General features: G+C 43.2%; 1 protein-coding gene across 1 annotated transcript in view; it reads right to left on the minus strand.

Moving 5' to 3' along the window:
• The window catches only part of MGAT5 (mannosyl (alpha-1,6-)-glycoprotein beta-1,6-N-acetyl-glucosaminyltransferase), a 307459-nt gene extending 294548 nt beyond the window's left edge, over positions 1-12911 (minus strand). Inside the window, exon 1 of the mRNA XM_006834588.1 lies at positions 12526-12911. Coding sequence (XP_006834651.1) covers positions 12526-12766 — 241 coding nt within the window. The 5' untranslated portion in view covers positions 12767-12911. The remainder of the gene's footprint in view (positions 1-12525) is intronic.
• Positions 12912-14083: the final 1172 nt, after the last annotated feature.

The raw sequence follows: 14083 nt of genomic DNA on the forward strand, positions 1-14083 counted from the left end.
ACACACACTTTTTTTCTTTCTGCATTTTAAAAAGAAAATGACTAGAGAGAAATCAAAATTTTATCAGTGGTAAGACTGAGGGTTTGGGAATAAGGAGTATTTATTTTTTATTTCTTCTTCAGAGTTCCTGGTGTGCTCTCAATTTGGTATTTTACAATCAGAAAGGCATTCTGTGCTATTCTAAACACAGACGCAGGACAGTGAATTCTACCCTCAGAACTCAAGGATACTGATCCAAGTAGCCTAAAGTCATCCTAGTGGAGGGAGCTCTAAGGCCTTATCTCCCATTGGGGGAATTCACTGGCATGAATTCACAAGGTGCCTTTTACCCTGCAGCTCTGCATGCAGTGGTGCCTAGACATAGGGGGGTGTAGAACAGTCAGTGCAGGAGACCCTCGAAAGCTCCAGATCACTGGCTAACGTTCTTCCCTGGGTTAAAAGCTACATGCTTGTGTGGCACTGGACTCCTAATCACCAAACAGGCAGTTTAAACCCAACCTTCACTCTCTTAGAAATCTCTTGTAGTTTTTGTTAAGTGCCATCGACCCTGTATAGGGTTTCTGAGGAACGGCTGGTAGGGTTGAACCAATAACCTTGTGGTTAGCAATGTAGTGTATATTCTACAGTGCCACACCAAGAAACCCTATACAGAGTAGCTATGAGTTGAAATTGACTCATGGCAGTTAACACCAAGAAGAAGAAGAACTATCAGACCTTGTACAGAGGAATCTGAGAAAAGACCATCTCAATGCCTTATAGCAACTGCATCTAGAGTTCATGGGCCATTCTCTGAATTTCCCTATCACCTGGCCAGCTTCATGAAATAAGAATCAAGCAATTGAGCCCTTTGAAAAGAAGAGGAAAGGACTCACAGGGAGGTTGGCAGAAGAATGATGAAGACATGTGAAGCCACAGGAATGAAGAGGAATCTTGCCAAGGTTCACAGTCACAGGGGCTGACCCTGGCCCACATTCTTCCCTGCAGAAAAGGGGAGCAGTTGCACATAAATCCTTCTAGCTTATGTCCGTCCACTAACCTCTTCAGAGCTGAGCTTGGCCACACCCAGTTCATCTTTCAGTGCATATGGCATTGACAATTACATCTCCAGATCAACCTGATGGCAGTGATTGGCAGTTTCCAAAATGCCACAATTACCCAGTGCATTAAACACACTTTTACAGAGGGGCCTAGAGAAGAGTTGAGCAGCATCTCTTTAAGCTTAGAGTCCAGAGTAGCAGATCTTGGCGGGGTGAGCTTGGGGTCAGGCATGGGTGATTCTACTGCACAATCCCTGCAACCCTTGTTTAGACTGGTGGGGCAAAGGCTCGCCATCCCCTGGAGCATATCTTATCTTTTATGTCTAGTTGGACTCGATTCTTGTAAATGCCAAGGACAGCTGCCTACAGAGGTTCCTGAAGCCTGGGATCACACAAATAATTCCAGGTTTCTGTGGACAATTTTCTTTGAGTGGTAAAAAAATACAAGAATGTACGGCTGGGCTAATAATAACTAATGGTAACAAATGCATTTGACTGAGCTAAGTGTTTTATGGACCTGGTCCTTTGTAATCCTTATAATAATCTTATGAGGGATATGATATAATACCCTCCTTTTTATAAAAGAAGAAGCAGGCTTAATGAAGATCAGTGACTTGACAAAGTCATGTATCTAGTATAAGAGGTTGGTCCGGCCACAGCCCACATGTATACACTCTCTCAATTGCCTTCCAGCATATACAGTGGTTCCCATGACAGGATCATGCATAATAGTTATTTGGAGGCCTCTGGCATCTTATTTTTGCCTCAGTAAAAACATGACTTTGCAGAAAATAACAAATTCTGGCAAGGCTGTGGAGAGATACAGGGACCCTCCTGCACTGCTAGTGGAACTGTAAAATGGTTCAACCAACGTGGACAACAGCATGGCACTTCCTCAGGAAGTTGGAAATAGCACTACATACATTCCAGCAGTTCCTCTACTTGGTATTTATCCACAAGAAATAAGAGCCAGGTTAATTAATGTTCATCGCAGCACTATTCACAACAACAAAAAGATGGAGACAGCCTAAATACCCATCACTGGAAGACTAGATAAACAAACTTCGGTACATACACAGAATGGAACACTATGCAACACTGAAGAATAATAATGAATCTGTGAAACACCTCATAACATGGATGAACCTGGAGGACATTATGCTGAGTGAAATAAGTCAATCACAAAAGGGCAACTATTGTATGAGACCACTATTGTAAAAACTCAAGAAAAGGTTTTCAATCAAAAGAAATATTCTATGATGGTTACCAAGGATGGGAGGGAAGGGAGAGCAATTCACTGACGAGAGGGTAGATACCTGTTAACTCGGGTTCCTGCAAATCTAACAATGAATGTGGTGAAGCATACAGGGGGCAAAACAATGGAAACTTCTTAGGTATTGTCAAACATATTAAGACAATGTGTTGTGCCTGGGGCCTCAGCACCAAAGTCTCAGGGGACACCATAATCAACCAGCAAAACAAAGCCCATAAAGACAATATTCTACATTGTGCTATGATCTTAAAAGCTCACTGAGTGGTGCGGAAGAAAGGGTGATGAGAATTGAAGATGCTTGGAATCAGTTAGTCCAATGGACTAGCAGAACATGTGAACATCAGTCTCCATGAGTCTGAGACTCAAAGAACTAGATGGTGCCTGGCTACCAGTACAAACTGCTCTGAAAGGGATCCCGTTAGAAGGTCCTGAACACAGTGGGAGGAAATGTGGAACAAACATCAACGTTATTTAAAACAAGACCAGGCTTACTGACCAGAAAGAGACTGACGGAACCTGAGATGATGGCCTTCAACCACCCTTCATGTCTTGAAAGGAACTCACTCTTGTTACCTAATCTTCAGTAAAGCAGTGGTCGGGGACGGCAACAACATTAGTAAGGTATGCTCACCATAGAATGGTCAATCATTCAAAATCAAAAGGACAATGTTTACCTAAAGACAAAGCTGAGAAGGAATGGGAAACTGGGTGGGATGGAATAGGAACCACAGAGGGTAAGTGGGATAACTGTTGTTACAGGGAGGGGATTGCAATCACTGAGATGAAATAAAGTGTGTGATTTGTTCAATATAAAACTGATGATCTCATCTGTAAACCTTCACTCAATTCACAATAAAAAGTTTAAAAGAAAATTGCTCTGCTAGGCTGCTAACCCCTAAAGGTTGCCTATTTGAGTCTGCCCAGAATACCTCAGGAGCAAGGCCTGGCAATCTACTTCCAAAAAATCCGTCACTGAAAACCCTATGAAGTTCAGTTCTACTCTAACCTACATGGTGTCACCATGTGTCTGAATCTACTCTACAGCATCTGGCAGCTGTGTCACAGAGCAATAGATTCTTGCCAGGGAAGCTGTTGCTATTCATCCAAGCCTCTAATACTATGTTCCAGACACCTGGATAACCCTATGGGGTTCAGTGTGGAACAAAACAGTTTCTCCTCTCTTTCCCCCACTCATACATACAAAAAACTATGGGATATTATAAGTTGAAGTGTCACAAAGAATGAGAACATCGGGAAAGTTGAGCCTTAATTTAGCTAAGGAGGCTGGGCAAACTTCTATGAAAGAGATTAAAGAAGTGAGCCCCTGCTCCCTGGAGGCAGAGGGAATAATAAATGCACATGCTAAGAGAAATGCTGGACACCATCCCAAAGCCTCTCTCTGGAAGACAGCTGTGGTACAAGGCAGGCAACAGGAAAGGGAAAGCTCCTTAGGGCGGTGCCCAGGTGGCTCTGACAGAAAAAGAGCCCCATGCAGCAGCTAGGAAGACAGAGTAGAGGATTCACGTGGAAAGCCTGCCAGCCAAACCCTCTCCTGCACCCAAGAAGGGTCTAAGAGTGTCCTGGCAGTAGAATGGCAAGAAAGGACTCCTCTTGATGACAAGGGAAGTATACAAATAAACTTCAATTGTTCCTGAAAACCCACATTCTGATTTACACTTCTTGTGTAAAAACCTCCCAAAATCCTCCCTAGAGCTCCCTGACTCCGGACGTGCTGCAAGCCCTCCTGATTCTGATGGTGAGGTTGGGCGAGGCTGTACCTCCACCACCACAGAAACATGGGAAATAACCCCAAACCCCACAGAGGCCTGTTTTTAGGAACAACACTTTTTAAAGCAGAAAACCATTTCTTTAACCACATCAGCCACGTCATTGCAGAGTAACCACAGCCTCCTCAAATACACAAATAGCCCAGCTCTTTTCTCTTGCCAGTTATACTCTTGGCCAAGAAAAAGGGCAGGGGATTTCTGCTTTGGTGACGGTGCCTTTCCGTAGTGCCCTACAAAAGTCCCCGCCCTCCAGACAGCATCAGACAAAATAAGTCAGTAGAACTCCATAAAAATTTAAAATGTTTACTCATCGAAAGATTTCCAGAAAAAAATGAAGACACAAGCTATGGACTAGGTGAATATCTTTGGGAACCATATACTCAACAAGAATCTAATAATGAAAATAGATATAAAAACTGTAACAGCTTGACAACGAAATGACAAATAACCCCTTTCAACTAAAGCATAATAAAAAAAATATTAAAAAAAGCAATCGTAAAATGGGCAAGGGACATCAGGAGACATTCCACCAAAGAGGACATTCAAATGGACACCATGTACATGAAAAGATGCTCCGTCATTAGCTTTAGGAGAGATGTAAATTAAAACCATAATGAGACACCATTTCACTCTCACTATGATAGCTAAGATAAAAAATGAACCACATCAGAGCAGAGAATAGTGAATGTTGTTAAGGATGTGGGAAAATTAGAATGCTGGTGGTAATGCCAAATGGTACATCCGTTGTAGAAAATGGTGGCAGTTCCTCAAAAAACTACAAACTGAACTACCTTGTGGAATCGGTAAGCAGAGACTCAAACAGAGCTGTACACCCATGTTCATTGCAGCACTGATTCACAATAGCAAAAAGGTGGAAACAACCTAAATGTCTACCAACAATGGAACTTCAAAAAGTTCATGGAAAAATGGAATTTAAAGATACTAGATTTTTTCCCATGAACTTTTTGAAATTTCCTCATACAAAGGTAAAGTACTTAGCCAGTAGGAGAAACTAAGTCTTGATGTGCAACAATATGGAGGGATGAAAGATTTTGTTGTTGCTGTTGTTAAGTGTTGTTGAATGGTTCCAACTCATAATGAACCCTCATCAGGGTTTCTGAGAGCAGCTGGTGGGTCTGAACCACCGACCTTAACGTTAGCATTTCAGTGCTTAACCCACAGCACCACACCTGGAAAACAGTATCCTGAGTGGAATAACTCAATCACCAAAGGACAAATATTGTATACAATAGTCTCATTTATATAGAAAGAGAAGAAAAGATAAAGCATAGACAGCAAAAGTTACCAGGAGTGGGAGGGGGAAAGGAAGTTAACAGTAATGGAAAGACCACATTGAAGATGGATAGGTTTACAAAGTCAATTACTTCAACTGCTGCCAACAAGTTGTACACCTGTCAAAAGTTGAATAAGCAAAAATTGTATTTACAATAACAGCAAACACACAAAACACTGAGGCTGTCAATGTCTAACAGGAACATTTCATGGGATTGGTTTCTTGGTTTAAAGATTTAGGATCATAGCTTCTTGGGACATCCCAGTCAACTGGCCTAATAACTTGTGTAATGCTTCTATTCCACTTCCTAGTTCAAAGCTTAGTGCCTGAAGTCTTAAAAGCTTACAGGCAGCCATCCAAGGCACAATTGTGTGCTGTGGAGTGGGTTTGACCAATAGCAACCTTGTATAGAGTTTCCGAGGCTATAAATATTTCCAGGATCAGAAAGTTTCTCCTTTCTCCCACGGAGCAGTTGGTAGATTTGAACTGCTGACCTTGCGGTTAGTAGCTCAGCTCGTAATCCACTACGCTACCAGAGCTCCTATTCACCTGGAGCAACAGAGAAATGAGCATATGGAATGTGTGGTTAATCACCTCCATGAAGCTGCCTCCTCTGCCATGAGACCAGAAGAACTGGATGGTTCCAGGCTACCATTACTGATCAAAGATTCTATAGAAGAATTCTGATCAAAAGGGGAAAATGTAGAACAGAATTTTGAAGCCTGCAGCCATGAAGGTTGAATGATGGTGGTGGTGGTTATGTGCCGTGGAGTCCGTTCCAACTCATAGCAACCCTGTACAGGGTTTCCGAGGCTGTAAATCTTTACGGGAGCAGAAAGCCTCATCTTTCTCCTCCAGAACAGCTGCCCCCTGAAACTATTACCCTGAGATAATCTTTAAACCTTTAACCAAAAATATCCCTGAAGTCATCTTAAAGCCAAACAACAGCTTAGCTTAGTTTGTCTTTGATTGAACATCATGCTCTTTTAAGAGCTAGCTAGACAGAATCTAGGGGGTACTGGTGTGAGGCTGTAGGAAAAGCACTTGACCTCAAGTTCGGTTTGAACCATAAAGTCAGTGGTTAAAACTCACCAGCCACTCCTCAGAAACCCTACACAGGGTCACTAAGGGTCTGAACTAACTCGACAGCACTTAACAATCACAAATACAGAATCTAGAGTCCTGCTGTGGGACTGACTGTAGGATAAAGACTGAACTGCACAGTCTGCTTCTACCACAAAGTTGCCAGTTCAAGCTCACCAGGTGCTCCTGGGAAACCCTATATGGGTCACTATGAGTTGAGTATTGTTGTTGTTGTTGTGTGCCGTGGAATCGGTTCCGACTCACAGTCACCCTGTACAGGGTTTCTGAGGCCGTAAATCTTTATGGGAGCAGAAAACCTCATCTTTCTCCTGCAGAACAGCTGGTAGTTTCGAACTGCTGACCATAAGAATAGCAGCCTGATTCGTAACCACTACGGGACTACATGGCACTAAACAACAACATTGAAAATAGCAACTTCAAAGATTTAATAGGGACTTTAGGGAGAAGGTGACGTTATGTGTATGGAGGTGAGTGAAAATGGTTATACAAACTTAAAGATTGTAATCAATGTCACTAAATGGTGTAGTGGAACTAGTTTAACTGGTACATATTTTACTGTATATTATTATCAATAACAAAAGTCCCATTCCTACAATTATGTATGAACAGAAGAGCCCCTTGATCAAACAGAGGCAAAAAGAAAAAAGGATCAAGAAAAACAATGTTCAAATCTTTACAAACATTGTCTCTAACTAAATCCAAGAGTAAGTTTTTCTTCTTTTTTGTTTGATTTCACAGCGGAATGAAATACATGGAGAAGTTCTTACCTGCAGCAGAAAGCAGCTGCTGCCTTTTCAGAACAACTTTTAGCAGTCATGCCGGTGACATGGTGGGAGCCTTCCATAAGTTTGTACAGAAGCGTGAATGGCATTATTATCTGTGAATATGCATATCCAAGCCTATAAGGCCACCTGAAATGCAAGTGGCCACCTCTCCACTGTACCTGGCCAGAAAAACCAAAACCCCACTTGCTTCCCCATCCCCACCACATGCACTCCCCACCTCCTTAAGGAACCAGGAAAGTACCCTGGGATGCTGGGTACTAGATCTTAGGGCAAGTCAAGGCCAGCAACAGGCAGGGGCAGGCCAGGCTTGGTTCAGTCACAAGAACATTCCCATCACTTCCCTCCCTCTCCCATCATCAGCCAATCACACCATGATCCACAACCTACAGGGCTTGCATCATCTGCTCTTTGCCTGATTCATGTACACAACCTTCTATCTGGCATGTTCTGCCCAGACCCCACCCTCACATGGTGTTTTGGTGTGACATTTGTGTTAAATAACATCTCCCCAGAGAGGCCCTCTCTTACCTCCCAATCCAAAGGAACCCTGTGGGTACTGTGAAGGTTAATTTTATGTGTCTGCCTGGCTAGGCTACAGTGCCCAGCTGTTTGGTCAAATACTATTGTAGACTTGCGATGAAGTTGTTTTGAAGATGTGATTAGCATTTATAATCAGAGGACTTTCGAGTCCGTTCCGACTCACAGCAACCTTGTATAGGGTTTCCGAGGAGCAGCTGGTGAGACAATATGTATACAAAAAGGGCACAAACAAACCTTGCAGTCCAGCCCATTAACCCACAGTGCTACACTAGGACTCCTTTTGTATATGAGGGGGCTTCAAAAATTTGTGGAAAAATTCTTTATCTTTCATTCCATTTTCCGTGAACATTTTGAAGACCCCTTATGTTTGTGTGTGTAGTCCTGGTGTGGCCTAAATAGTCAGAATCAGTCAGGTGGAAGCCTAGGGCTCAGAAATTCAGGGAACAGAGACACAAGAGAAGAGAGGGAGGAGCAGGAAACACGACCTAGAGGTCCATACAGAAGCCAGACAGCCCTCAAATGGGACCTGGGAGTGGCTGCTGGCAGAGAGAAGACGAGGGTCACATTGGTTGCAGGTTGAGCTGATGAGAGCTCCCAGGCTCCGCTCTCACGGCCCAGAGAAGCAAGCAGGTGAGAGTTCACAGAGTGTGGATCACGAGGGCAGTCTTACTTGTCTCATTTTTCCTTTCCTGTTAGAGAATGCAAGTGGACCCAGCAGTTCTGTTAGATAAGAGGTGATCACCCAGGATCAGAATTTGGGTCAGGCCACTTGAGAGAGAAATGAATTCACCTCAGAAACAACAATGGTATTGACTGGGATGAGTGGCACCTCTCACTGTGCAATCCTACTGAGTAACTGATGATCAGTGGCAAGTAGCAGCGAGGTGCTGGCTGACACATACTCTCTCGGCCGTGAAAGGGGAGCACACATAGCCCCCTCCACACCCCAAGTGGGAATGCTCTGCTTGTCCCACACAGGCTGTAAGGAAGATGTTGCAGGCACCAAGTCTGATTAGTAAGTCTGGAAATAATTCAGAAGCGTCTTTTCAAATACCTAAACAAGGATGGTGAAGGATGGGAAGGGGTTATTAGGTGCTATTTGGAAGTTCTTCTATTATGATTTGAGCATTAGTTAAATCAACCATCAATATCTACAGCATAAAGGCTCCTGACATACAGCATCTCATCCAAGATTCAGTCACCTGATCAAATTGACACAGATGTCCCCAGGGTGCAGGATGTACAGTCACGATGTGGCCAAACCAAACCAGATGCTCTTCAAAACACACACATTCCTAACCATTACAGCTCCCACGTTCCCAGAGGATGGAAGAACAGTCCTTTAAAAGAAGCTTTCTTTGAGTAATCCAAAGACAAGGATGAAAGAAATCTGGTTCAAAACAATCTCACAGGTAGAAAGGCTGGTTAAAGACTGACAAACATTTGCAGTAAAGGGTCAGACAGCCAATACGCCAAGTTTTGTGGTCTCTGTTGCAATTACCCATCTCTGCCATCTTAGCATGAAGGCAATCACAGACAATACATAGACAAAAAGGGCACAACTGTGTCCCAATAAAACTTAACTTACAAAAATAGGCTGAGGACTGAATATGACCCACAGTCCAAAGCTTGCTGCATCTTGCTCTAGGATCCCATGCCAAGGATTCTAACAAATTAGTAATAGCCTAAAATCAACAATTACAATTCTTCAAACAACTGCCACACCTCTAGAAAGAAGACAGAGAGCCTCTGATGAGACCAGCATGAGGTAGCATCATGTTAACTGGATTCATACAAACCAGACACAGACCTTAGTCCTAAGAAGCAGTTCTTCACTCTTCCACAACAGATACCTAGATAATGCACTGCACATGGACTACTTCCTGGTAGAATGAGAGACTACAAACTGCAGGCCCCTACATCCTCTTCCCAACTCAGGCGCCCTTCAGACTCTCTCTGTAGGACCTAAACTGCCAGTGCTAATGTGCTTAAAGCTGATCTTCATGAATACCAGGGGAAGTACACGTTATCAGAATGGCTCTCTGGTTTTCCAGGATTCCACCTAACTATACCAACTACTCACTCAACCCTCCTGGCTTATTGCAAGGTGTTGGTACCCAGAACTGGTAATCTACTATCAAATTACAACTAAACAAGAGAAGATCTAAATAAAAATATGTCCTAGATGTTTTTCAATATGGGCTCTCCACAGACCCAAAAGAGTGTATTTTACTTCAACGTATAAAAAGTCAGTGCCAATGGAGAATGTCTAATCTGGAATGGATAAAATAAAAGCAGATGATGAAATAATGCAAAGGATAAGCACTCAAAAAGAATTTCCACATTGTTCCTTGTAAGTAACCCATTCTCTCCTGAAGAAAAAAAAATATGAAACAAAACTATTAAATGAAATAAAGTAACTAAGTCCCATGAACTTTCTTTATATATATATGTAGCCCTGATGTGGTGCTGCAGGTAAGCAGTGGACCACAAGGCCAGTGTGAGGCCAGTGTGAACCACAAGATTGGCAGTTCAATCCCACCAGTTGTTCCTCAGAAACCCTATACAGAGTTGCTATGAGTCAGAACCTACTCCACAGCACTTAACAACAACAATAACACAGAGAGAGAGAGAGAGAGAAAGAGAGAGAGAGAGAGAGAGAGAGAGAGAGAGAGAGATATGGAAATATGGAGTCCTGGCATGGCACTGCAGGATAATGCATTAGACCACAAAGTCAATTTGAAACGCAAGTCAGTGGTTCAAACTCACCAATCACTTCTTGGACAACCAATACAGGTTGTTATGAGTTAGAACCTACCTGAAAGCACTTGACAACAACATATATATATATATATGTTGTTATTATCATGTGCCGTGGAGTTGGTTCTGACTCATAGCGACCCTGTACAGGGTTTCCAAGGCTGTAAATCTTTACAGGAGCAGAAAGCCTCATCTTTCTCCCGTGGAACAGCACCTCTTTAAAGTGTTCAAGAGCAAAGATGTCAGTTTGAGGACTAAGGTGTGTCTGATCCAAGCCATGGTGTTTTCAATAGCCTCATGTGCATGTGAAAGTTGGACAGTGAATAAGGAATATTTATGTTATGGTATTAGAGGAGACTATTAAAAGTACCATGGACTACAAAAAGAACTAACAAATCTGTTCTGGAAGAAGTACAGCCAGAATGTTCCTTGGAAGCCAGGATGGCTAGACTTGGTCTTTCATACTTCGGACATATTGTTAGGAGGGACCAGTCCCTGGAGAAGGACATCAGTTTGGTTAAAGTGGAGGGTTGGAGAAAAAGAGGAAGACTTCCAATTAGATGGATTGGCACAATGGCAGCAGCAATGGGCTCAGTTGTAGCCACTGTCATGAGGCTGATGCAGGACCGGGCCGTGTTTTGTTCTTTTATGCACGGGGCCAATATGAGTTGGTGCCAATTCGATGGCACTGCCAACCCTGTGGTTCAGAGTCCAGTGCCAATCCTACAGCACCACACCAGGAGTCCCTCCCATATGTATATATTCTATATATGTACTCCTATAACTGGGTATGTTGCATGTGTTTGAACTCAAGCTTCACTGGGTTGCTGCACATTTCCAGGAATCATTATTTGAACTCTACACACTTCAGGAAGCCCCCTTGATTGGATCAGAAAACATAATATTCACCTTTTTTCCCCATTTTCCAGCCCCATTCTAATATTCTGTAAGATTATGCATCCCAAACACTGAGGCCACTGAAGTCTAGATCTGTCTATAGTGACCACTGGCCATCTTCCATAGATCAAGTCCACTCAGGATCATCAGTGACTCCAGGGGAGCTGGGATGCTGGGTTTTGCAAAACACACTATAATCCAAATTTCAGTTGCAAGTTTTGTTTTGTAAGCCTTTATGTTTATATATTTTTCATATATAAATATATATCATATCAGAAAGATACACACTGAAATATTAACTGTGGTCATTTTCTAGAGCGTAGCGCTATATGTGATTTCTTTTCTTTATCTTTCTTTCTGTTGTTGTTGTAAGTCTAAAGTTTCCAAAATTTTCTAAGTTAAGTACACCACAAGATTTGTTTGCCAAAAGTAAAAAAAAACTAAGCCATATGTTGTACATGTATTATTTTAGCCTACATAATTTCAAAACAGGATTTGACACACCTAAGCAATGTGGATAAAACACCGTGAGGGAAATTTGAAAGAAGGGCATTAAACAATAGTAGTAAGATCTGAAGAAATAAAGTCTAAGCTACTGACCAGTAAGTGTGCCCCCAAGTCCTAAACAATGGCTGGAGGAGACGTCTCATACACTGGACTTTGGGTTACTTGGAATCCATGGAACATTCCTCTTTATCCCTCCCTACCTCACTCCACTGGGCCCAATTAAGTTTTGTTTAGGGAAAGATAATGAGAATAGTTTTCTGCATTCCCTGAACACGCTCCCAGATGAGATCATATAGTCCAAAAATGTGATGAAGGAGGAGAAGCAAGCTGCAAATTAAATACAACTCACAGCACACTCCCTGTTCTGCCCACTGTTCTGTTCTTGGGGTAAACTGTCCCTGTGTACAAGAGCTCAGTAGCACCAACAGGATATTGCATTAACGTTCTAGAAACACACATCTGTGAGCAATTTGTTAAGGAATACTCATGAAGGTAGCGGCTAACAACACACTTGATCCAGGCTCAGGAGCACAGTACTTACCGTAAGCTGTCATGACACCAGCATATGGTCCATCCACCACGTTCCTGTTTTCATCGGCCAGTGCCTTGATATACCTTTTGCTGAGGTCCAGGATCTGCTCACACAACATGGAGCTGCTTTCAGGCTGAGTTCGCTGCTGGATGGTAAAATGCAGGAGCATCATGCCCCAAATGAAGCCAAAAGTCACCAGAAAAAAACCCAGCTTCTGAGAGGACAACTTCCACGGAGTAAAGAGAGCCATTGCTCTCTGGCAACTTCACCTGTCCTGGGCTCTCAAAGTGCAGAAGGCAGACACCAGTTCATGGTGTGGGCTGAGCTTGCAAATCTGTCAGGCTCACTCGGGCTCCTGCGTCAGCCAATGTCCTCTCCTCAGTTCCATTCTGCTGTGAAGAAGGAGGAAAATTAGCAATGTGGGCATGAGGGAAAAAAAGCACAGTGCCATAAACTAGAAAGCCCTGTTTTCACTTGAATAGCTCTAAAATGTAAACTTCCCTTTTTTTTTTTTCTTCCCCAGTTAGCTGACTTAATATTTTATGTTATGATTCAAGAGCTGTAAGCTGAGAAGGAAAATCTGCCAGGAAGCTAAGCAAATATGGGGGTGAGGGAGTGCATGTCTCAGTGTGTTAACAGGTGTAATGGGGCTGTTCCAGTCTGGACCAAGTTCAAAACAGGAAGCTTGCTTTGCAAGGTGGAAAGAGATAGAAGAGCTATTACTAAATGTCAGCAGAATCCCAAGCGGAGGGTGGCGCTGTATCACCATCACACACTCTGAGACTCTGTGCTTCTGTAAGAATAGGTAAACACACCTGAGAGGGGAGCAAGAAAGAGATGCTCTAAGGGTCATTACCTGAGGAAGGGGAAGAACCCCCGTATTGTTTAGGCATGGCAGGCTTTCACTATCAGTGATCCGTGACGACCTGAAACTCTCAGGGCTGTGGGTGGCCATATGATGCCAGACAGATATGCCAGGGGGACATAGCACTTTCAATCTTAAACTTTAAAACAAGGCAGGTGAGACTTTGGCTTTTTACTTTGAACATGTCCTCAGGAATGACCAGTGTCTAGAAAAGGACATTGTGGTTAGTCAAGTAGAGGGTTAGTAAAATGAAGGAAATCCTCCATAAGCTGAAATAACACAAAAGCCACACAATGACTGAAACATACCAAGAACCACCAAGAAGGCATAGACCTATGTAACACTGCCATGAGCCAAAAAGTCGCCATGAACCAGAGAGCCAGCTCGAGGCCACCAACAAGAGCCTAGTCAGTGGTCTTTCGGTTACATGTGCAGGGTGAAGCTGCACATCCCTGCTCACTGCAATAAAGGAAACATGAAGCATGTGGCAGTGAGTGTCTCTGCGGTTCCCACTTTCACTCTCACCCTGGGCAAAACAAGATCTTAGATGGCACAGTGTCAAACAGGTGCCCAGACACTCTCTGCTATCGGCACAAGGTCCTGCATCACGGCTTCTCAACAAGCAGGGTCCCAGCATAGGGTGCAAAGCGGCCACAGGAATGGCAAGCTATCCATCCACTCCTTCAGGAGAGCCCTGGGCCC

This window comes from Chrysochloris asiatica, unplaced genomic scaffold (genome assembly GCF_000296735.1).
Source record: "Chrysochloris asiatica unplaced genomic scaffold, ChrAsi1.0 scaffold00012, whole genome shotgun sequence".
NCBI classification, from domain to species: Eukaryota; Metazoa; Chordata; class Mammalia; order Afrosoricida; family Chrysochloridae; genus Chrysochloris; species Chrysochloris asiatica.